This window comes from Vanessa cardui, chromosome 5 (genome assembly GCF_905220365.1).
Source record: "Vanessa cardui chromosome 5, ilVanCard2.1, whole genome shotgun sequence".
In the NCBI taxonomy this organism is placed as follows: domain Eukaryota; kingdom Metazoa; phylum Arthropoda; class Insecta; order Lepidoptera; family Nymphalidae; genus Vanessa; species Vanessa cardui.
The window spans coordinates 13,735,334-13,762,948 of NC_061127.1; the positions used below are offsets into that span (position 1 = coordinate 13,735,334).

The 27,615-nt window shown below is 31.7% G+C and overlaps 1 protein-coding gene across 1 annotated transcript in view; it reads left to right on the plus strand.

The window, feature by feature from the left end:
• Positions 1–27,615, plus strand: part of LOC124529733 (guanylate cyclase 32E-like) — a 218,043-nt gene that overhangs the window by 23,943 nt on the left and 166,485 nt on the right. The window contains exons 2-3 of the mRNA XM_047103629.1: positions 533–678; positions 8,063–8,174. Of these exons, the coding sequence (XP_046959585.1) occupies positions 533–678; positions 8,063–8,174 (258 nt within the window). The remainder of the gene's footprint in view (positions 1–532; positions 679–8,062; positions 8,175–27,615) is intronic.

Sequence of the window (27,615 nt, forward strand, 5' to 3'; positions counted from 1 at the left end):
ATGATTAAAAATATTCTATTGCTGGTCTAAGACCTCTGCCTTTGGTGGAGGTTTGGTGTCATTTCATCATACACTAATGGAACAAATTACATCCGACTCATGGTGTTTCCTAACGATATTTTCCTTTAGCGTGATAAGGATATGAAACAAAAATAAAGCACATGAAAGTTGAAATTAATAATTTTATAATATCATCGAAATAAAAAATTCAACTCCCTAGGTTAAGCGATCTTTCGGAATGCAAGTCAAGACCTAATTTTTAAAAATGGTGATCGTTGCACTGGGAGTCCCGGCCGACGTGAAACAAAAATAATATTTGTTCAAAGAATTTATTATTTCAGTAAATTCGTAAATTAATTTGTAGAAATATAAAATTCAGAAATCGAGTTTTATTAATAAAATAAATTAAAGTTCTTTTTTATTATTGTAATATATACTAGAATACGAACAAAGTACATAAAGTGCAGAGAGTCCTTTGTATCTTTTTCTTATAATTCACAAACATTTATTTTATAGTAAAATTTTGTTGCAGACGGTACTCGGCGCGTTGCCTCTTGCTGTGGCGGCTATAAATCGTGAACCAACGTTGCTACCTGGTTTGAAACTAAGATTTGTAACAGCTGACATCGGTCGACCGAGGCCTTTGTTACCAATGGACAAGGATAGCCTTTCTTTAAGGTAAGATTCGTCATCGTCTACTACTAGAATTCAGATGCGGGTTAATGGTCCCGCATCTAATAATAAATTCAAATTAGAAATGTTAAATTTGATAGATTTTCAATGACAATATTCAAATTTGGAATGTTCAATTTAAATATATAAAAATAAATACACAAATACATAAAAATAGGTAGACATTCGTTGTTCTTTCACAAAAACATATATATGAGTACGAATTTCCTGTGCGAAATTGTTTTGTGTAGATAGTTTTCGCGGAGAAAATTGTTTCAGACAGATGGACATCCATCCATTGACAGGATCAAATACGAGACAGATTCTATTAGGGTTTTGTATTTTCAACTAGAATTATAAAATTTTGAATTCAAAGTAAAATTTCGTAGCGCATTGAAAAAATATCCGAACGCGTAAATTATTATGTATATTTATTTAAAGCAATATTTTTGGTGTAAAGACTACGGATCCACGGATAAATTATTTGGAACAGTTGAGAATAATATGACTGGAATTGAAAGTTTTCGTACAAAAGAAATGACACTATAAATTTCCCTCAAATAATACATTTATTTAGTTTTATATTCCATACATAACTTTAAGATACAAAACCAAGACAAAAAAAAAACAAGAAAAATGATCCAATTAATAGGTTTACCAAAACGAAGTTTTGAAGAATATTAACGGTTTAGACATTCTCCTATAGTACTTTCAAAAATATATGGTAAGTAGTGAACACCACAGACATTGGCGCTATTAGAAATATTTATCTTGTCTTTTCATACCAATCTGCCACCAAGCTTCAGCTATTCTTCCACAAAACAACAATACTTATTACCGTTATGTTCTAATTCGAAGGTTAGTGAGCTAGTGCCAGCCAGTGTGTGGTACATTTGCTCGATCGCCTATCATGTAAAAATGTATCACATAGTGACTATAGATACGTTATTTAATCGAATATTTTAATTTTAATTTAATTGTGTTATGTTATCATTTATAAACATACCTTTTGATATAATTTATTTGCCAAACAATTATTAATAATAATTATAAAAGCCCACTAAGAATTTAATTTTAATTTCATTATGCTTTACACATTCCGATGTTATCATTCATAAATAAGTTGGGTATTATTTTTGCAGTAATTATTATTAATAAAACTCCATATGCACTTGATTTTATAATCTGAATTTAAGATATTTATACAGATAATTAAAACAATAGGCTCATAAAATATTAATTAAAAAATACATGTATAAAATTTATATTTATTTCGTATCGTTGAAATAATCAACTTCTTTACTTTTAAAGAAAGAAAGAAAGTATTCTTTCTTTCTTTTAGAACACTTTTTATATATGTTTTTGTAAATAAGTACTAAATAATAATCATATGAAAGTTATAAAATGAAAACCAAAGCGAAGGAGACTTGAATAGTAGAAACCACAGTACAGAAAAAGCAATAGGGAGATTCAATAAACTTTTATATCATACTCTATGACATAGTTTGTATGATTCAACCATGCTTTGTTCAACTATATGAGACTCTTGTTATTGTAATCTGTTTTCAAGGTCAATGTGCTTATGAACGATTTTAAAAACTTTTAATTTTACCGTTATTTGAAATATATTATTTATATCATTTCGTCGTTCAGCTATCAAGACACTTTTTCTCAGCATCAGGTAGTAGTAATGTCAAATACAGAGTTAATTAAAACCGTTATGACAGCGTATTTTTTCACTCGCAAGTATACAGTCATAAAATTTGTTAGCAATTTCATGTATCAAAACTAAAATGAGAAATAAGAATCGGAAAATCTGAAGCTGTACCACAACAAAAATTAATACTCGATACCAAGTTTGAATGGAACCCATAGTGAACAAATCTATATCGTACTTTTTGTAAAATATTGTAATATTTTGAAATATTCAAAGTCAAGAACTAAGATGGCCCAATGTTTAGAGCGGGTTCAAACCCAGGTGAGTTTCGTATGCTTAAATTGTGTTATAATTCATATCGAGCTTGGCGGAGAAGGACAACATTGTGAGGAAACCTGCAAGTATCTAATATCAACGAGATTCTGCCACATGTAAGTCCATCAAACTGTATTGGAGCAGCGTGGTGGATTAAAGCTTCTAACCTTCTCCTCAAAGAGAGAGAAAGCCCTACCCCAGCGTTGGGAATTTTACAGGCTGTTACTATTATATTATGTACTAATTGTCGCCCGCGGCTTCGCTTGCGTTTTAGGATGTTCGTTGTCATGTCTCAGGCAAAAAAATTGCCTATGTACTCTTTGGAGTTCAAGTTTGTTTTATACCAAATTTTATAAATTTAAGTTCAGTCGTTAGGTTGTCAAAGAGCGACCGAGTTACTTTCACATTCATAATATAAATATAGTTTAAAAATCAAAGCTATCAAAGTTTATCCGTTGCTTCAATACTTACCAAGAAAACTGCTATGTATTATGCAAATGTATGCTATGCTGATTGACTGAGCTCAATAAAAACAGCTCAATAAGCTTGAGCGTCTGGCGAATGAATATTACCGTGAAACTGAAAACGAACCGGATGGCAGTTATATTCGATTCGGATCATATTTTCGATTCGCTTGTTTGCCTTCCATTATATTTACGAATTTCGTTCAAAAATCAATTCATTCATTCGTTCGTTAATCAGTTGACCATTAAAACATTTATAGTTTATATCTTCTTTAGTAAACTTTGTGAGAGAAAAGAAAAGATGGCTAATTAGTTATAAAAACAACCAATTATATAAAGCAACTATTTATAAATAATAGTATACTGTATTAACATAAGAATTAATAAAAAACATTAAATGCTTAAATATATACAAATATGAACTAAAACTAGTTACTGTATAAATCTTGACCGCGTGGAATGATGGCAAGAATGCTAGCAGCATTTCCCTGTTAAATCGCAATTCCGATCCTCTGGGCAAAAAACGAACCAGCCCTCCTGTCACCAGTAGAGGCAATGAGGCGAGGTGTTATACTTTTGATGATGCTTTTTGCACCAGTGCTATTTGTTAGTCACATATGAAAACATTTACAATTTAAATTTCTGTTAATAAAATAACATGACTAAAGTTATGAAGTTGTCTATTTTTGGTTTAACGAGCAACTTTATCGTACAGTTTTATTGTCGCATTGAGCGTGCGTTTTAAAATTCACTTTCATTATTTTTTAAAACGCCACAAGAAGTATAACTTTAAAAGAAAAATATAAACTTTTATTGTACTGAGTATATGTTCAGAATTATATAATAATAACTATGCAGAAAACTAACCTTATGGTTAACTTACACGCTACGTTAAATGTTTTACTTATTAAAAAACTACAATTAAGTTTATAAATAAAACGAACCATAACACTGACCACATGACAACTCTACATACAAGCACCAACTTATCATATATTTTACCGCCAAAGATAATTACGTTCATACCGGTGTGTTCCGGTTGTAAGGTGTTAGTAACTACAGGTACAAAAGACACCTCTATTTTCCAACTTTGGCGTATTGTTGATATAAGATATGATTAATCTTGAAGTACCAACGTATAGACAGCAATGGCTGCTTACCAGGACCATTTGCTAAACCTCCTATCTATATGACGTAAGAAAATAATGTTTACTTGGTGGTAGGGCTTTGTGCAAGCCCGTCTGGGTAGGTACCACCCACTTATCATTTATTCTTCCGCCAAATAACAGTACTCAGTATTGTTATGTTCCGGTTTGAAGGGTGACTGAGCCAGTGTAACTACAGGCACAAGGAACATAGCATCTTAGTTCCCAAGGATGGTGGCGCATTGACGATGTAAGGAATAGTTAATATTTCTTACAGCTTCATTGTCTATGGGTGATGGTGACCACTTACCATCAGGTGGCCCATATGCTCGTCCTCCAACATATACCATAAAAAAATCTATGTAATACGTTCAGTGTGGTAATTCATTTTTTTTAGTAATAGTGTAGTTAAAGTGTTTGATCAATGTGAAGTGTCAAAGATATCAAAGATGAATATGTATGAAGAGATCATATATCAACATTTATATTATTTTTATTATTTTAATTAAAAAAAGAAACCTACACGTAAATATACTGGTTTAATAAACTACGTTTAAAACGAAATGCCACAATATATATAAAAAGAGCAATTTCATTCCGTAGTATATTTTATTTCCATGCTACAAAAAATAAACTTTAAATGTTGTGGTTTTAAAACTGCTACATAAAATGTCATTAAGAAAATGAATTACACAGCAAATCGCTGAATTAATTAACATAAAAATTGGAATTTATTACGCTTGTAATGAACAGATTTGGAGCGTTGGATCACGCTTTTGCAATGAAGGTCAGTATGTGCAAATATATATATATATAGGTTACCTTGGGATGTTTTCGTCATTGTGGGTCACGAATCTATACATATAAGTAAATTGGAGTGTCTGTTTGTAATATTAAAATGGCGCTTTTTTACTTAGTGCGTATGTATATAATATAAATACGGTATATAGCAAAATAACATTTTTTACAATTTCTGTCTGACTGTCTGTCTGTCTGTTCGTTCCGGCTAATCTCTTGAACGGCTGGACCGGTTTTGACGGGAGTTTCACTGGCAGATAAATGATATAATAAGGAGTAACTTAAGCTACAATAATATTTTTTGTTAAATTCATACGCATACAAGCTCGCGGGCACTGCTAGTTAATTATAAAATCGAATATCAATGGTGCTTGTCGGGTTTGAGCCCACTTAGGTTAATCAATGAATTATTTTGGCTTGTGTTCATAAAATGAAATCATACCACTGCCATATTCAATAAAATCAAAACCAAAAATTTTTATTCAAGTAGGCTCATAAAAGTACTTTTGAATCGACATGTTACTATGTTGAATTTAATTTAAAGCTACCACCGGCAGTGGCGTAAATAGGGCGGTGCCACCGGTGCCCAGGCACATGGCGTAGACTCTTGGGGGCGCAAGAATAGACAGACTGGGTAGAAGTATTGTTTTTTCGTTTTGCTCTTGTTAAGGATTCTGCTGAGCCCCTAGTACTCGATTCCAATACAAATGCTAGTATCATTAAAAACATACATCATCAGCGCTCATTTTTTTGGCAGCGCACGATCGTATTTGTGTTCAGTGTTTATCGTTAATGGGCAACGCATTTGCAGTAGTGAACCTGCGTTTAAGTTTTAGTGAGACAGTAAAATAGGAAATGGGTCTGCTTAAATAGGGCGCTTATAGAAGCTCGAACAGGGCGCAGAAAACAGGCTTTTTACGGCACTGACCACCGGTACAATAACCAGCAGTACTTACTCTTTTATTATATTCAAAATACAAAGTTATGTTATTCAAATACAATTATATATGTACATAATCTTGTCAATAAGTACGCTTTTTTATCATCTTATAATCTTGCGTTAATAATATGATTTTTTATTAATCTATTTTTTATAACAATTCAATAATATATATTTTAACTTATAAAGTAAAATAGATCTATAAATCTGTTAATCTATTAATTTATTTGAAATAATCGTGTAAATATATATACTTAGAGCTATATAAATAATATTTGATTTGATTTTCCATAACACAAAAGTTTAGCTACTTACATTGGGATCAGAGTAATGTTTGTGATGTTTTCTCATATTTATTTATTTATATTTAGAACATGAGAGTTAATATAGTTTCGTAAAATGATGATCCAAAAGTGCTTATAACCTTCTTAAATAAACCATTACTTGATTTTATCTTATAATAAAATGAAACCGCAATTTAAACGTTTTCTGTACCCATCGTGAATATCAATTTGAGTTTGAAAAATATTTCACGCTTTGAATGCGATCTATTGATTTTATTTTTCTCAGACTGCGAATTAACTACTTATATCATCAAATATTTGTTTTTGACATTTAATTAGTTGTATTATCAAAGAGTTTTCCAAAATTAAAAGTAAAGATCATTCATTCGGAGCGTCTAGAGTAAATCTTAAAGTCAAAAATTATACCGTGCATTGTCTCGGGATTCGGTATTATATTTATTAAAGAAAAATGTTGTCCAATTTTTAGTATAATATGCCAAATTTTTGTACAACATGTTTTAATAGTAAATATCTAATTGGTTTTTATAGTAAAGAATTAATTTCTTACTGCAGTTCTAGAATCCACAGCACACAATAAAACCATTACATGTTTTTGAGATGTTTTACCGAATGTACTTTTTTAAATTAAAAAAAATCGACGAGTAAAAGACCTTAATTATATCATAGGATATACCACTACTATTTGTGGATGTTACCAAAATGTGTAACATATTATTATATCCATGTAAAGTGACAGCTGTCAGTCAGTCCAAAATCCAATGAAACACTAATTAAAATCAAATTAAGCTGGATTTAATCTGACCAGACATTGGTCGGTAGTCGATCTAGCAATAGGCGACCAATGGGCGTTCAGATTACATCCCAATCACTTAATTTTACTTTAATCAGAGTTGCAGAAATTGAGATTAAATAATATAAATATTATGTTATTGTATCTCTACATATAATTATATTGGAGTGTCTGTTTGTAACATTAAAATAACCGATTTTACTCTACTTTTACCAAATGAATATAAATGGGTATGATACGTACCTATACCAAAAAACTTTTTTTTTTTCAATTTTTGTCTGTCTGATTGTATATTCCGGCTAATCTCCGGAATGGTTTGACTTAATTTAACGGAACTTTCATTAGCAGAAAGCTGATGTAATAAGGACTAACTTAGGCTACAACAACAACATTTGTTAAATTCAAACGCGCAAGAAGTCGCAGGCAGAGCTTGATAGATTTATGTAGAAAAAAGCAAACAAAATGTAACGATGTCAAAGGATTTTATTATCGTACTGACTTATTCTAGACCATTCTAGTTTACAAGTAAACTCGTTTGACACACAAACGAAAAAGGAACAAAAATCTATATAGCCAGTAAAACATTATTAAAGACCTATTTATTCATAAGTCATTTTGTAAGACCTTATGACATCGTTTATATTAGACAGATCTAATAGAGCTTGTATAACATATTATTGAATATTATATGTAATACAAGTTTACGTTCGCTTCCGGTTTCAAACCAGCAATCTTCAGTCAAATTTAAAAATGTTATCGGTTGCTCTACGGGTGTCACGTTTTATTTGAGCTTTTACGAATGAATTTTCAGATTTATGTATTTCAATAGAATTCTCAGCTATCTGTCATGATACGGATTATTGTTTCCCGGAAAATGATCAATGAACTGATTTAACAACAACGAATTTACGTGAAATCGCGTTATAAATCCAATCGAATATGTTTTGAATTCTGACGCTGAAAATGTCTATTACAGAGTTATGACGCAAATGCGTGACCTTGGCGTGGTGGCGTTCTTCGGACCTGATGGCACGTGTCACACGGAGGCTAAACTTGCTGCTGCTTGGAATCTGCCTCTCATTTCGCATGTAAGTACTCACTTATTCCTATTAAATATTTCATTTTTAACCTTATTGTTTACGTCAGAAGGGTTTCATTGGAAAACTAAAATGACATGTTATTTTATTTATAAATGTTCTTCCATAAAGTTGGTCCCAATTATTGATATGGAATGAAATAAAAATACAATATAAATATTCTTTGTATGAAATGTATTCAAAAATAATAGAGAAATTGTAGGCAAGAGTTATCGCTAAGACAGAAAACTCTTCCAGGTTCTTTACGAAACACAGACGTCAAATACAACTTTTTAAACTCTCTACTAATCTGTTATCACAGTGATGATACCAAATCAAATCAAATCAAAAAAAAATATATATCATAACTAGCAGCATAATACTTCATAAACAACCTTTAAGCAGCCTATAATTTCCCACTGCTGGGCTAAAGGCCTCCTCTGCCTTTGAGGAGAAGGTTTGGTACATATCCACCACGCTGTTCCCGCTGGAATACACATGTGGCAAAATTTCTATGAAATTTTTCACGTGCAGGTTTCCTCACGATGTTTTCCTTCAACGCTGAGCACGAGATGAATTATAAAGACAAATTAAGCACATGAAACAGCGGTGCTTGCCTGGGTTTGAACCCGCAATCATCGGTTAAGATGCACGCGTTCTAACCCCTTGGCCATCTCGACTCATATACTTCATAAAACTAATTTATTTACTGCAACATTTATCAATCTGCAACAAATATTTGATAACAACAGTTTCATGCTCTTTCTATTATTGTTGTAATGGACTTTACTTCACTTCCACTTCACTTCCAATCAGGCACTTCATAATGCATCCGTAGAAGCTACAAGACCATCAATCGATTATAATTATAACGATAATTTGAACGGTTCATTTAGTAGTAAGCCGCATATTATGGTTAGGCGCTCCACGTAACACGGAATGTATCTCTACGTATCTAAACGAGCTGACCACCAAAACCATAATGCCGGTAAATTGATTCAATCTCTCTTATTAGTAACCAGAGAAGTGAAATGCGACAACGTGCTACTCTAAAATGATATACAACACAACACAACAATAATTCAGGAAATAAATATAAGTCCATGGAAAATAAATCATATATATTAGTTGGTCTACGTAATAACTCTATTGTGGTAGAGCACAGTGCGTTTCGTAATGAAAAGGGGGTTATCTTTTTTGTTGTTTGCAAACAATACAATACATGTTAGTATTTTTGTATTAAATAATGCAAGTAGCAGAAGAAAGATGACAATTTCGATACTATTATTTCTTGTAGATTACACAATATTGGTTGTATTTTATTCATATATGTTTTTGATTAAAGATTATTTTTAGTTTAGAAAGGCAGACGAAAAAATAATTGGTTTCCCGAGCTTTTTATATACACGATACAGAATTTAAGCTACCTTCTAACAAAATTACCTTATTTTCTCATTCACTTATCCGTCGTAGTATGATACCGCCAAATAGCAATACCTTGTTGTTGTAATTTCAGGGACAGAAGGGACTTAATCTTAGTTTCGAAAATTGGCAGTGCATTGGCAATATTAGGAATGGTTAATATTTTTAATGCCAATATGCCAAGGCCAATCAACTTTACTTTCTTTTTTTATCAAAGTATATCTCAATAAATTATATTTTAAACTATGGTATCTATTTTTAATATACTTTCGTATAAAATTAGCCATTGCATACCTCCCACACACATGTATTAAAAATACATTTAAGGAGAAACTAGAATATTGTGAAAGATTTAATCAGAATCGCTGAAGTTGTGAAGCGTTTCGAACATAACAAATGCATTAGGGCAATTAGTCTACATAAAATTATAGTTATAGGTGAATTTATAGTCTAAACATTTGATAACTTAAACAATTTCCAAATGGCCTAACACAAGAGTTTTCAAAAATAAATTTAGTTTCAACGCTTGGACTTTAGACCGTTTGGAAAAAAAATACTTTTCAGTAACCGCTGTTATAGTACGTTTTTCTTTAAATATAAAAGTAAATAATTTACGTTTCTTTTTTCCATTATAAATTTGTAAAATATTTTTAAAGCCTGCTTTTAAGAAGTCGATGTTTTTTTTTTCTTTTTTAAATAAAATAAACCTACTTTCACTTAAACATATTTTATATGAACAGTACTTTGTAAAAATATAAAGTGTGACTTTATTTATATATGAAAACGCAAAGGGAATGGTAATATAACTTTATTACAAAATGCTCTTTCAAATAACGTTGTAGCGTCAAGATTAATAAAAAAATATCATTCGTTACGTGACTTCGGACTTAAATATTTAAGTTCGGATACTCATGAGATAACATTTTCATAAAGTAGAGAATAAAAAGAATTTAATTATTGCCCTCGAATGTTAGGAATATTACACTGAAGGGAAAGCACAAAATAAACGACATCTTCTCGCTAGGATCGCGGTAGCTGTTAATTTAAATTGATTCCCAAACGCTTTATTGTGAAGTTCACTTGAATCAAATACATTTGATTTGATAGATATAAACAAAAAAATATATTTAAAAACAAGATTTAATTTGATTCTTGTCATCAAATTGTATGAGTTTATATATTAATCTAAGAAAAAAATACGTTAAGTCGTAGCTAATTTGTTTGTATTCAACTGGGTTAAATTTCTGGTTTAAAATATAAAAAAACTGTATATATTTAGGAAACTAACAAACCTTAATTATTGAATCACGATTTAAAGATGTATTTAAAAATCATTTCAGTATATTTAATGGTCCAGATGAGACGAAGTTTGTCGTATTAAATGAAAATGTTCTAAATTTTTTGATAATCTTCCAGAATTTATAGATGATAAAAAAGCGTGGAGTTAATAACTGTTGACTTCTAAGCAGGGTATATTAATTGAAATAATTGAATTAACTAACATGACTTTGTATTTTTTAAATGTTGAAAAGGAGTAACTACTGAGTTTCTTGCCGGTTCTTCTCGGTAGAATCTACTTTCCGAACTGGTGCTTCACTTAATTATAAAATGACGATACAAAAGTGCTTGCCTACTTGAATAAAGTTTATTTTGATTTTTGGATCTTAAAGAATTAAATTCTAAAAAAAAATTGGTTTTTCATTGTTATTTTGAGAAAAAAATTGAAATTTTACTATCGATGGTAGGGCAATCCCCTCTGACTAGACTGCCTAGGATTGTATATTATCTTGTGAAGCAGCAATACTTTAATGAAAAATTGTTGTATTCTCACCTAGTTTGAATGACGAATGAGTCGACATATAGGCATAAGGGACATAACATATTAGCACCCAAGGTTAGTTAAGCATTAGCAATGAGCGGTGGTGACTATTTACCATACGGTCCCTTTGCTCATTCGCCAACTAGAGCTTCAGTAGTGTTTTTTTAAAACTAATAATGAAAAGACATTCTTTAATTTTTTTTATTTATTAAAATTGTTTTTTAACAAAAGTCAGAATGGGTAAGAAAGCAATTCGACTATTAACTAATAGATATACATTGACATATATAGATTGACGCCATCGTTAATAACTATTACTATTTGTTCTTTATGATTCCATCTGTATTTTTACGTAGTTTATATTCCAAGGACATTTAATTATATATTACAATTTTTATGACTCAATTTATTCATTTTATTGCGATTGGTTCAGTAATTTAGTCTTGGTGAGATAACGAACAGACAATTCCCTTCGCATTTATTATTACTGTTTCCAAGGAGTATAACTATTGACTGTTTCTAAGGCTTGTGTCTATGAACAAACTATTATTTTTTATTTTTTTTCATCAACGTTAAAAAATATACAGGGTTACAGGTTAAGTCGACCGAAATCCTTTAAGAGAGGATAGATTCCATCATTCCTAACCGATTTGACTATGGAACCCCATATCCTAAACCTAACCCTTCTCAAGTTATTGGCATTTGAATTTATTTTATAAAAATGACAGATTTTTTGACGACTGCCCCTTTATTTTTGTTTTGTGTCCCAATTTTGTATTCTTTTTGCTATTTTTGAGTAGAAGATTAGTTGCTTTATTATTTTAAGCTACAAAACTGCCAGTAACTATACCAAATGAGTCGTAGTAGACAGTCAATTGTTAAAAAAAATAATTACATTTAAAAAATATATTTTTTATTTCTAAGATATCTTTAGAAAAGTCTATGACAGATGTACTGCAGATATGCTAAAAAATATCTACGGCTCTTCAGCTTTCCGATAAGGTATAATAACATAGGGTATTATTAGAATCCTTGGAAAAAATCTTTAAACAAAGACGCCCGAGTAACAAACGTTAAGCCGCTCGCAGCGCCTGTTGTCCTGCAATGAGTGCGAGCGGGACATTTTTCAATGTAAATAGGTACGAGAGGCATAGGTAAAAACTATTTTGTTGTTATTGTGTGTGCTTTTTGGTAATTCCTTAATTCCTTATTCAGTCTGCTTACGCGATTCGTCCGTGGTAGATGCGATACATAGTGCTCTTGGTTTTTTACTCGATTTGGCTTGTTTTCTGGACTGTTTCTCCCTATTCTTGACTGTGCTTGTTAACTGGACCTTGATTTGTATTTCTGATTTGGAACTGTTGAAAATGACGACCTTTAGAAATGAAGAATATGCTGATATTCTGATTTGTTATGGGTACTGCAACTGTGTATCTTCACGAGCACGTGAAGAATACATAGTACGTTATCCTGGCCGCCGTATACCGGATATTAGTGTCTTTGACGGAGTTTATCGGCAAATTAGAGAGACTGGCTCTGTTTCAAGATGACGAAGAGACGTAGGCAGACCACGAATTCATGACGACGACGAAGAGCAAGATAATGAGATAATTCGACGATTTCGACAGGATCCCACTACGTCAACTAATGTTGTTGCTCGAGGACTTGGACTCTCACAGTGGAAAATGTGGTTTACAGTGCATACTGCTTGTCTCTACCCCTACCACTTCACGCCAGTACATATCATCGAAGAAGGAGATCCTGCGAGGAGACTAGCCTTCTGTAGATTTATGCTCAACGCAGATTTAGAAGATCCGTTGTTATTTAGAAGAATCTTGTGGACTGATGAGTCAAAATTCGACCAAGACGGGATAACTAATTATCATAACACACAAGTTAACAAACGTCACGAATAGGAAGAAACAGTCCAGAAAACAAGCCAAATCGAGTAAAAAACCAAGAGCACTATGTATCGCATCTACCACGGACGAATCGCGTAAGCAGACTGAATAAGGAATTAAGGAATTACCAAAAAGCACACACAATAACAACAAAATAGTTTTTACTTATGCCTCTCGTTTCATTTTCATTGAAAAATGTCCCGCTCGCACTCATTGCAGGACAACAGGCGCTGCGAGCGGCTTAACGTTTGTTACTCGGGCGTCTTTGTTTAAAGATTTTTTCCAAGGATTCTAATAATACCCTATGTTATTATACCTTATCGGAAAGCTGAAGAGCCGTAGATATTTTTTAGCATATCTGCAGTACATCTGTCATAGACTTTTTTAAAGATATCTTAGAAATAAAAAATATATTTTTTAAATGTAATTATTTTTTTTAACAATTGACTGTCTACTACGACTCATTTGGTATAGCTACTGGCAGTTTTGTAGCTTAAAATAATAAAGCAACTAATCTTCTACTCAAAAATAGCAAAAAGAATACAAAATTGGGACACAAAACAAAAATAAAGGAGCAGTCGTCAAAAAATCTGTCATTTTTATAAAATAAATTCAAATGCCAATAACTTGAGAAGGGTTAGGTTTAGGATATGGGGTTCCATAGTCAAATCGGTTAGGAATGATGGAATCTATCCTCTCTTAAAGGATTTCGGTCGACTTAACCTGTAACCCTGTATATTGGCAATAAATATCTATAAGAATTATTTTATAAGATGTACAACAGAAAAATGTAAATAATTTTAAAGTAATGCGAATCAACTCAAGTTCATTGAATAGTACCGTCCTTACTTGGTGAACTGATGACGGTAGGCTTAAAAACAAAATAGAGCATTGCAGACAATAATACGCAGTTTTATTTTATATGGAATCGCTCGCGGAACGTTAGTTTTTTATAATTTAAGAAATATGATAATATTTATATTAAAATAATAATACATATACAAAGTACATAAAATATTAATAGCGTCCATAAGGGAGAAGATAAGCGATGGCTGGGAGACATCGCTAGCGTTTGTGGTGCGACTGGATCTTACACCCAAGGTGCGTCAGTAAATTTGATCTCAAAGAAATGATGACTTCATTTTTAGAATATTTTTGATGAATTATAATTTTACAAGAAGAATTGAGATGGCCCAGTGGTTAGAACGCGTGCCTCTTAACCAATGTTTGGGGGTTCAAAACCAGGCGAACAATGCTGAATTTTCATGTGCTTCATTTGTGTTTATAATTTATCTCGTGCTCGGAGGTAAAGGAAAACATGGTGAGGATACTTGCATGTGTCTAATGTCATAGACATTCTGCCACATGTATTTCACCAACCCGCATTGAAACAGCGTGGTGGAATATGTTCCAAACTTTCTCCTCATAAAAATTTTAACAAAAAGAAAAACCGACTTCAAACAAAACACTATTTTAAAACAAATGAATATGCACGAAAAAGTAATAAAAATAATTGCGTATTCAACATATTTTTTAGAGTCTTCCTAAGTTAAATGAAATGAAAAATATTAGACTACTTAAAAGTCGATTAACGATTATATCATGTAGTTATAGTTATTGGTATATTTGGAGCCGGTGTCAGCCACGGTGCCCTTGCCCCAACAATCAAAAGAAAGAAGCGATACGAGCCCCTTGATTGATCCAGTATATTATTGTATAAAAGGTAATTTGTAAAAAACATATTTGTTAAAGTATTCTCGTATTGTTTTTTGATAGATATACTGTAGGGTTTTATTGGCTGACCCCGACTCCAAATATAACAATAATTATAATTACATGATATAATCGTTAATCGACTTTTAAGTAGTCTAATATTTTTCATTTCATTTTACTTAGGAAGACTCTAAAAAATATGTTGAATACGCAATTATTTTTATTACTTTTTCGTGCATATTCATTTGTTTTAAAATAGTGTTTTGTTTGAAGTCGGTTTTTCTTTTTGTTAAAATTTTTATTTATTTTTTGATTTTAAGTGAAGCTGATGTTGACTTACTATTTTTTTTAATATGGATAGATTAAGCGTTCCTTTTATATGAGTCAGAAACTACTTCGAGGGCAATTTCAAAGGAAACTTGCGAATAAAGCAAAAATAGACTTTCGAAAATGCGGATTTAATACGTTACGCGGCGTAAACTACAAGGATCCCTCGAAAGAGCTGTAATCGAACTCAGCAAAAAAACTTTGAAAAAGACCAACTATATATCGGACATCATATGACATCACATCACATACACAAAATTTGATTAAAGATAGTAAGAAATTCTGCCCCATATCGCACCCTAACTGCGAGCCGTATAGGAGTTCCATCACTACATAGTATAAAACAAAGTCGCTTTCTCTGTCCCTATATCTTTAAATCTACGCAACGGATTTTGATGCGGTTTTTTTTAAAAGATAGTGTGATTCAAGGGGAAGGTTTGTGTATATAATACATGAACAATATAGTTAAGAAACACTGATAATTTTGGAAGTTTGCGATGTGATGTCGTAAATAAACAAATTCTGTAGTATATTTAGTATCAGTATTGCACCCGTGCGAAGCCGGGGTGGGTAGCTAGTTGATTATAATATTCGACCATGATAATTACATAAACATAACCACATTACGGAAGGTGACTCAAATATCCAAATAACCTATAAATAAAAGATTCGACTGAGTATCGCTAACGTGCTCCTCAGAATTGTTCCGTTCCCTTCCGTTCCGTTACTTTGTCATGGATCCTGTGCTCAGAACCTTACCAAACTTTCACCAAATTACCCTTAAAGTATATATTTTATAATAAATAAAGAATTATCAAAATTGGTTAACGTGATTTTCAGTTATTCACCTATTTGTCGCGCATATACATAATGCAAATTTAAGACTTATGTCGTTTTCATATGGATACCATCATCGGAAAAAAATAAAAAAAAATGGGACCCCACGGGAAGCACTACCTTTCAAACAAAAAAAAAATTATCAAAATCGGTCCACCCAGTGAAAAGTTATGAGGTAACAAACATAAAAAAAAAAAAATACAGACGAATTGATAACCTCCTCCTTTTGGAAGTCGGTTGAAAAGGAAAGGAGACCAGCGGTGGGAAATTTACAGGCTGTTGATGATGATGAAATATTCAATACAAAATAAATAGCACAAAAACGCAAGAATAATACATAAAAATCAAAAGGGTACAAAAGCCTTATTGCTAAAACAGTAAACTCTTTCAGACGACCTTCAGATAGACATATCTAATATAATAAAAATAATTTATGCGGCTGGAAGGTGTGCGGATTTTACATAAAGGCAGTCAAATCTTTATTCAAAATGTAACATACTGTCTTGTTGATCAGATTCGACAGGAGCTTGAAAAAAGGCGATTCGACATCAAATGCAGTTGAGTTTCCCTTTGAGATATCACTGCTATTGAAAAATGAAGCTCGATTGCAATATTGTTAATATATAATAATTATCTACACATATAATAAAATCGTAGTGTCTCTTTGTAATATTAAAATAGCCCTTTTTACTTACTGCATATACACGGTACATATACCAAAACAACATTTTTTACAATTTTGTCACTCTGTTTGTTTGTTCCGAGTAATATCTGGAACGGCTGGACCGATTTTGACTTTCACTGGCAGATAACTGATGTAATAAGGAGTATCTGGGGCTACAATATTTTCTTTTTTATTAAATTCAAACGCGTTCAAGGTCGCGAGCAGAGTTCGTTATTCATATACATCTATACTTATAATAAATCTGTAGGGAAGTCAATTCTGTACATTAAATATTTTTACAAAATAACTATCAGGGGGTGATCAGGGGTCGATACTGATGGCAAAAATGCAATCAGTAAAATTTTTGTCTGTCTGTCTGTCTGTCCATATAACCGTTATAGAAACAAAAACTACTCGACGGATTTTAACGAAACTTGGTACAATTATTTTTCATACTCCTGAGCTGGTCATAGTATACTTTTCATCACGCTAAAGTCCATAGGAGCAGAGCACTGAAGGGAAATGTCTGAAAAACGGGAAAGTTACCCCATATTTTGAGTGTTTAGCCTTAATGGTTAAAGCTACACAGAAATCATGTATTACGGAGATGTTCTCCTTAAAATTATACAAAAAATATCCCCTGACAGCCTACGTCTATCTTTTATGGTTGACTCACAATAACACGTGTCACTCCCAATAGCTTAGTAGTTCGAAGCTTTCTGATTATATTTGTCTATTCCTACGTTTATAACACTCTCAATTATCCCAAATTACAAAAGTTAACAGTATTAACTATTCCATAAAAAAATCATAGAAATCGGTATAGAAACACCAAAGTTATACATAAAATACTCTAATAATAAAGCTATCGCACGTGAGTACTAAATCTATACTATTATATAAATCTCTAGAGTCTGTCTGTACACTTATTTTTGTCGTAATTCGTCATGTGTTCTTTGACTGACTTAATTTTTACCATTATTGAAATATTTGTGTGTCTTTATAAAAATTGGCATACAGGAAAATCATGTACTTGCGCAAAACATAGGCTATCTATACATACAAAAGTATATATAGATAGCCAAAAGGATGTGTTTGCATGTGTGTCATCGATAAACTCAGAAACTATTTGATCGATCATTATGAAAATCTATTGTTTTATGGAGAAAGTAATTATTTCATCCGTATCATTAAAAATAACCAACAGATGGCCCTTACGTGTATCACGATACACTTATATTCCGATCAACCGATAATTATAAATTATGAAATAAAAAATGAAAATTTATTAAAAAAGCATAACAACTAACTTAATTTTCGTCATATGCCAATAAACATAAAATAATCACAACAATAATAATTGTCATTTTAAAATGAGATAATTTTTATAAATTACAAATATGGGAAGAAGTGATTAGCTGTTTTGATTATAAGAAAGTAAACAATAATCACAATTGGTAAGTATACTCATAACTCCAATAACAATTAATCTTTAGTATAAAATGTAAAAGTAAGACACATAACCAAAAAAAAACAACTTATTTATAGAAATAGAAACCACCATGTCATTGAAGAAACAAAAGATCGGAATATCAAAAATATATGCGTAGCGTCATCCAAAAGAACTACGAAAACAACACACCAACAAGAAATACGTTTAGAAACAAATAGAATCTGAATTTCTACTCTAAGAGCTGCCAAAACAGTTAGTCAACGAAATGATCAAGTTCCAGATCTGCGAATAAGCATTTTTATCAAGAGATACTGATAAACCTGACAAGCCCAATTACTGGATGATGAATGATTAAAAACGACTAAGTCAATAACTAGAACCAATCTCAATAAATCAGCCTTCAATTACCTTTTCAATAACCTATATATAAGGTTATGATAACAAGATGAATCCCGATGTGATCATTGGTTCAATGAATATAGTATGCCCATATTGTCACACTAAATAAACTGCTGGTATATGCTACTCTACTGGTAAAATGTATTTACCACAACTGGTTGAACCACCAGAACCTCTTCTTACCTACGTTACGGGAACTATTAAGGAGTCTAAATATTTCCTTCAGTATATTAGAAATTACAATTCATGCTTTTAAATGACATCATTTGGAGCAACAAATATTGTACAATACAATAATTTCGCGTCTACGTTTAAAGTGTATCATATGATTGGTTCACTTCTTTCAGTATCTAAATAAAATCCCCAATTTCTGGACATTTATTTCACGGACAACGTAGAAAAAGATTGATCTTTGATGCATGTTCAGTACCACAACTAATCGAGAAATCATCGCTAAATTTAGGATTATGCCTAAAACTGCTCTAGATAGTGAAACAACAAATGATTCAAAGTAATTATCAATGCAGATAGAACGCAGAGCATAAAAGGCGTATTAAAGCTTCCGTAGCTCCTGAAGTCACAGCTGTAATTGTAGGTACAGAAATTACAAAACGAGGTATTGTTATCACTAAGCGACACAATAACAATCAAGGTGTCGCTGAAAAATATCAATCGTATGACAATTATTAACATTATCCAATTATGATTATGCGAGCAGAAAATGGATATCATCTCGGACTGTATCAAAATAATCTTACGACTGGCTCTGTGACATCGAAGAGTTTGATTTTTATGCGTATCGTATAATTAGAGATAATCAATCTATTCATATTCTGAAGTTTCGTCAACTGTTTTAACAATTCATTGTTGACATGTACGCTATGGTCGAGAACGAAGGATTAAGCTACATTCGATGCAACCAATCGAAACTTCGAGCCAAAGAGTACATTTATTTACGAGATACATACAGATGACAAGGTTGTAAATGTTATATCATCGATATTTGATAGAACCGGATAACAGAGGACGTTTTTGGTGTGATACAAACTTTTCTAGACTATAGAAATTTAATTAAAATTTTTATCGTACCAACTTTACATCGAGATTACACCATCAAAAACATTCTCATAAATCCTATCTGTTTCCGGATTCGAAAAAAAAAAAGATATGATCTTGATAAATAAGTTTATGGGTGTTATGACCAATCTGCAGCCTATCGAGAACATCATTGACGAATATTAAATGAAATAATTTTAAGTATGTGATTAGATCTCGCATATTTCTTGATTATTTGTACATTGTATCAGTAATTAATTACAAAATGAAAAACTAAAAAAAATATTTTTCTACGACTAATGCCCAGCGAAGCGGGCGGGTATAGTGATCAATATAATATATACGGCATGTACTGTAATACTACTCACATAGTAAACTAAACCTGGTGAGAAGATTTAATTTTTTTCACAATTTTTACACGTATTGTCTATTGGTCCCTACGTTGTCTCTGCAGTCCATAGACATTAACAACTTTTCTATGAATCACAATTTAAGAATAGATGTTTGCATAATTTTATTTATTTGTATTAATATTATTTAAAGCGAATAATCTTTGTGATAAAGAAAATCTTTCATCAGCCTTAGATGTTTTAGATTTTTTTCTTTGATATAAAACCTTCGCAAGCGTTAGAAGTTATTTTTTTAAACATATTAGCAAGTGCCTGCAACGAACTGAATATGGCTGACAAATTTTAAAGCCTTTACTGTCGAGATCGTTGAATACGGGAACATTCATTCACGTCCGTGCCTAAGCTTCGTGTTCATCTTCTTGGTGATGAATTTTTGGGATTCCAATTTTGAATTTTTGTTCCTGTAGCATAAGGAACGGCCAATTTTCGAAATTTAAATTTAGATTTTTATGCACGATTTTGGGATTCCAATTTTGAATTATTGTTCCTTTAGTAGAAGGAACGGCCAATTTTCGAAGATTAAATTTCGATTTGTATTCACGGTTCAAAAGTCAAATCAAATCAAGCAAAGTAAATTTTATTCAAGATTTTGAATCATAATTTTAGAAGATTTGGATGTTACCACTGGTTCATAATTTAAGATTCCACCGATAACCGTTATTTTGGTGGTACGGCTCAGTACGAGATTGTTAGGTTGGTTAAGTATAAGGTTGGTACTACCACAACGGGTTTTGTACCGGAAATCAGTTTTTGTCTTAGTGGTATTCCGGTTTGAGGACCTCTTATAAGCATTGTTACGAATGTTCAGATTTAGATTATTAAATTATTATTAATAACAAATAAATAATTAAACGTTACGAGGCGTTGTGTCTGCATACACAAACAAACACACTTAAACAGTCAATATAATACGAACAACACCTAACTCACACATATCCAAAAATTTACAAAATTATGCTCCAAGCTACACAAAATTTGATACCCCATTAAAAGTACTCAGTATATTAATTGCCATATTATAAAAGGTACTCTAAGTGTCAGTTCAATGTTTAAGGACCGTAATTTTTGAAAATTTATCAAAAATTTTCCGTTCCTCGTTTAAACGTGACCAGGGAATTAACAATAAATAGCTATAAATTATAATTTGTAAGAAATATTAACTATTCCTTACATCGTCATTGTGCCCCACTCTTGGGAACTAAGTGTCCCTTGTGCCTGTAGTTACACTGGTTCACTCACCCTTCAAACCGAAACACAACAATACTGAGTACTGTTATTTGGCGGTAGAATAATTTTTCTGAAATATTACATATGATACTTATAATGTATGTTATTTCAGAATCAATATCACCCTTATATAAAATATTGTTAGATTTCTTCCAGCTGCTTTTCCATTAAATAACAAATTTCCAGGTAACCCCTGGAAAATGCGTACGTCGAACCTGATTCTCTTTCGTTGTTTGTGAAGTTACGTAAATCTCGTAAGATAAAGTGCTTCATGGGAATTTGATTTTAGTACAATGTTTACTTAGTTTAGTTTGCCAATTTATTTATATTTACAGAAAATTATTTTCGGCATTTCGTTTCTGAAGAAAATTAATATATAATTTTTTTTAGAGAATTTATTTATAAGATTCGTAATTCCTTTTGTAAATATAATAAACTATCAGTTACTTGATCATAGACTATGAAATACCGATACGCTCAGTAGATTTAAAGGGATTGATACACAAAGAAAATGAAACATTATGTATTTAAGATAATAAATATTTTTCTATTTTTAACAAAAATCTTTTGAATCCGTCTAAAATATCAAAGACTAGACTATAGACTAAAAAATAGGCTATTATTTTATTCCCTTACTTTCGTAATCCGATGGAGCGATGGTCTTAAACAAAAGGATTCCCTTTTGTATTATCATAAACATTTTATATGCTATTCAAGGCATGGCATTCCTAGACTGTAAGCAAATTATTGCTTACAACAGACTTATTAAGAATAGATCTCGCTATTTGGGCTCTAACACCAGTAAAGCCTGGTGTTTATTGGGATTTTCTGTAAAAAGACTGCAGACTTTGAAGAACGCCTATTTTTGACATCTCCTATACTGCCCTCCTAACTAAGATGACCGTAACTAACATTTTTATGAAAAATGAGTTAATAATTGATTCGGAATCAGCGTCTTGAGATCTACAATCTCTTCTTAGTGATGTTTTTGATAAAACTTACACAAACCGAGATAATGTTTATCATAAGCGCCGTAATTACATATTTTTATGTTTGTTCCTAAATTTAAAGACCGTAAGATCGCCTACGTTCGCTATGCTTAAAATGTTTCAATGAGCTTGATCATTCGTTAAAAATGTTTACCAAATATAAACGCCGTATGATGATATACCGCTGATATCTTAACTATGTTCATTAATTGTGTAAGGCTAATACTAAACATAAAAACAGTAACAAACAATTTACCGTCCTTTTGCCTAGTAATGGTAATAATAATCGGACTTATTTACTACTGAAAACTAGGTTATTGGATCTTACCGTTTTCAAATGTATGGTGCGATAACCTATTTGAAATCTTTTCTTCATAATTTTACTACATATAACAACCGGAAACGCGGTTATACGTCTGTTATATTTTGTATTAATATTATGGGTTTTAAGACGCGAGGGGATGAGTTACATATCCGCTTAGCGGTCGGTGCATCGTCAGAATTCGTGGGTTGTGCGTGCATTATTTGAATGTGTGAGGCACGAGAAAACATAAGTTAATGTTTCTTATCTAGATTAGCTTAGTTCTATGGATATTCAGAAGATATTTTTATTGTATTATTTTGTTGCATTTTGAAGGTAAATGCTTAATATGATTGTATTTTAGTTCGCAAGAAAGGTAAATCTAGTCAAATTTGATTTGTTTGTGATAGTGTAAGTAGTGTAATAATAAGACTATAAGTATTTTAATGTAAGTATTGTATAAAATCCTTTATGTTTTGGTGTTATGCACATTATTAACATTCGTTTCAAATGTTTTACTGTTATAAAAATATTGTATTTTTGTTGCCGTCAAATGGCGTCCCAAGACCGATATGACCAATATTTTATCGACTCAGCTTAATGTTATCTTATTTCTTACATAAAGACACAGGAAAAATAAAAAAAATGAATGTAGAAAATATTTCCACATTATGCTAACCTGATTTTAAAAACAATGTGGAACAAATAACATAAAATATTCACTTACATAATAAAGGGGCCCTTATTTATTTTACAAAAAACATTTAAGAAAACATAATATAAAAAAATATTTAGGCGTTGAGGAAGGAAGCAACGACAAGGTCAAAAAAACCGAGGATGTGGAGATGAGATGAGATGATGAGGAGAATCCCATGATATTCAAAACAAAGATCATGGGACTAAAAAAGAGGAAATACGAAACCAAGAGAAAGACACTAGAATTAGAAAGCACAGAATAAAATCGTAATACTAAAAGTTAAAAGACAAATACAGATATAAAGGACCAAGATAGAGAAAAAAAAGACGCCAAAAATATGAGACTAACATCACCTTTAAAACTTAAATTTATGTTTTATATTTATGTTTAGTCATAAATCCTTATAAAGAAAACTTTTTAAAGTTTTTTTAATTTATTTTTGAATATTTTTTCTACTACTGATTGGTAATTAAAAGTAAAGTTACCGCTTATATGACTAGTAAATATTTAGGAATGTTTATTTGTTAAACACCGTAACAGCAATTCCTAGATATAAGAACCGTAACCCCGCCACATACGGCACATAAGGTTAGGAATTGAACATTATAAAATTAAAATTAACTACACATAAAAATTATTTGCTAATTAAAAAATAAACAAATGATTATATCTAAAAATAATTAATACTAATTTAAAGGGGAGGGTCATTACTATCCAATTCAATAAAAAAATATTGTATTTTTCTTAAAATATAGTAGTGACACCAAATTTTCGGTAAAAAACTTTAAGCGCCATTATCTCAAAATCATGTTTTGTGCAGTTACGGTTGTCTCAATTAGGACGGCAGTATATGTTCCTTGACCCTGGTACCGATACTTCTCTTTGTTTGACCTATGTAAGATAAACAGTCATTGAACATGCTCTGGATAAACCTAACCATTTTATCCAATTTGATAAACCACAGATCCTCGCTAGAGAACACAGATTAATTCCTAGAATGATACGCGAGGCTATTGAATTTCATAAACATCCGAACTTCAATAGAGAAGATGGTTGGAGACTTTCTAACACCTGGGATCCACTTATTAAAAATTTAAAATCCCAAATCCAACAGACTGCAAGACCTAAAGATACAGTTAGTGCCTTCTGCGTACAACCGGAACGTTACTCAAGATATCAATTGAGAAATCGTTGGCGGTAGTTGTTAATAATATTTCCTTTGTTCTTCAAATAGACTAATGTCATCTTAGTCTACCCGTGACCACGAACACTGCAAAGTGCTCGAAACATCGGGATGTTTAAAAAATAATTAATATACGCGATTCAAATCCGTTATAATTAGTTTTATTTAAATGTGTAATAATCGCGAAATTTAAGACAACAATATTTCATATTTTAGTCCCGAGAATTCGAGAGAGCCAGTCTATGTTCATTCTGATCGAATACATAAATATATTAATGTGATAATATAAAATACTAGGAAAAGTACTGACAATCACAATTACTTATTTCAAAAAATTACGTTAATAAACAATCTCCTTTTTGAAATTATATGTATCTATATTGTAACGCTTGAGGGTGTAAATGTAAACGCCATCCTGTTTAATGGTTTTCATCGGACGTAATTGGTCTTTTGTCAAACATCGGTTCTGTTTTAAACATTGAATAAATCAATTTAATTGCAGGCGAAAGGGATATAATATCTTCATTAAAATTTTACTACCTGCAGCGTCGATATATTTAGGAAATGGTGATTACCTGATTAATGGTGATTATGAACCAGCATCTATATCCAATCCAATTTCCAATATATCCAATATCCAATCCAATTTCCAATATCCAATTTGGGTAGTGGTGATCACTAACTATCAGGTGGCATTGTCAGTATGCCTCTAAGTCTGATCTAAAAATACTGTTTTACTGTACAGCAGAGCATGAGTAGAGCCAAGAGAACTCCAATAAAGCATGTAATTGACATGTGCCTGGATCTGAATATCCGATCTTCCTCTAAAATCCAAAAGTTCATTCCACGTGTCGCTAAATGAATGATTACTAAGAAATAAATCAAGGACTTACTAGTAATCCTTGTAACTCGTCGTAATCCTTAATGTCATTAGAAAAGATTATTTGGTGCCATGAATTATTTATAGAAGGAAAGTCTCAAATAAATATATATACTACACAGGGGAGACATTTGAGTGGGTGAGATTACAGGATTTTAGTGTTTGATGACATTAGATGCCTATTTTAGGGAGGCGTTCTCACTGTTAACTAGAACATTTCAATTAGTAAGGCCTTAAGATGTTTATTGTTTGGAGAACACGTCGCTTATTAAATTAATTTTAAATTATTCGACATCGTTGAATCGAAGCAGATTTTTGTTATAAAGTGAAAAATTTTTTTTATAAATTTGTTTGTTTTTATTTGTTAAAAATGTTTTGTTAAATTGGCTGTTTTAATAATACAGAACAGAATTTCTGATAGTACTTTATGTAAGGTCCTTCTGGATAGGTACTACCTGCTTACCATATAAATAAATAAAAAAATTATATTCTAACACCAAGTGGCAGTATTCAGTGCTGTTTTTTTTCTGGATTGGGGTACGTGAGCCAGTGTTATTATAGACAAAATCGAATAATATGTAATTTAATTTCTTAAGTCGATGGCGTTATGATGATGTAAGGATTGTCTTATAGTTCTTGCAGTTTCAAAATCTATGCCCGCTGATTATCACTAAACATGGCATATAAGCGATATGAAACAGTGTTTACAGTTTTTCTATAAAGTACACTAATATTCTTCTTAAATTCAGAATTAACTTTTTACAAGGAAGATTTGGTCCGTGTTGTACAAATGTGTACCAACTTACAGAATTACAAATATGTTAAAATTAAAAGAGAAACCCATTTTTAAAGTGATAGTAATCTGATTAATTATCATTACCTCGTTGCTTTGGCTTAAGATAAGAACACAGATCCCGAGGCTTTAGTGTCAAACACCAGTTCGTAATAAAAATAATTTGATAAAAAATCCCAGTAAAAGTCCGAAGTCTGGGTGTCACAAGTGTGTACACTACCGTACCACGGACAAGTATAGTCGTCTGCGCCTAAACTGTTCCCGGTCGTGCCGGATCTGCCGTCCCATCGGATTATCAGAACGAGGGAATAAAGAGTGCTCCCGTATTTGTCTCCAATTTGATCTATCTCGTAGGGCTCAGCCAGCGTTTGCAATGTAAGCGTAAAATGTGTTTATTTACGACATCACGTTAGAAACTTCTGAAATGACGGCCTCCATGGTCGAGCGGTGTGTACACCGGTTTTCATGGGTACGCCACTCTGAGGTCCCGGGTTCGATTCCCGGCCGAGTCAATGTAGATTACCATTAGTTTTCTGTGTTGTCTTGGGTTTGGGTGTATGTGGTACCGTCGTTACTTCTGATTTCCATAACACGAGTGCTTCAGCTACTTACATTGGGATCAGAGTAATGTATGTGATGTTGTCTCATATTTATTATTATTATTATTATTTAAAATGATCAATGTTTCTTTTCTATAATGTCCATGTCTGATATACAAAAGCCTTCCTCAAAATCGAATCACTTTATTTATCAACAAAAAAGCGCATCAAAATTGGTTGCGTAATTTAAACGATCTAGACATAGGAGCAGACAGTGGTAAGCGACTTTGTTTTTTACTATGTATTTAATTAAAATTTTTTTGTGGATCGGTACATTTCTCCACAAGACGGTTCAGTTGAAATCTGAGGCTTATTCTGTTTCACGGTCACTTCCTGTATAGCACTCATTTAATTTAATATCTTATTTTCCGTTTACCGTCTCTCTAATACTGCCTACTTGAAAAATTAATCAAGATACAGCGCTTCCTTTATATTTTGTTTTTAATTTAATCCTGAACGAATCGTGATGTTGTAGTAAAACTGTGCTTACTTTAAATACAATTAATTTTAAGTACATTGATTCGAATTTTTTTTATAAAACGTGTGTCATGATATCAGAAAAACTTAAATAAATTTGTCATACAAATATTGTTTTATTGCTATTTGTGTTATATTTCATGTTGAAAAAGAGTAACTACTGAGTTTCTTGCCTGTTTTTCTTAGTAGAATCTACTTTCCGAACCGGTGGAAGTATCAATTAATATAATTGTTAAATGTCGGTTCAAAAGTGCTTGTAAAAGCCTACTTTAATAAAGAATATTTTGAGTTTATTCATATTGAAAA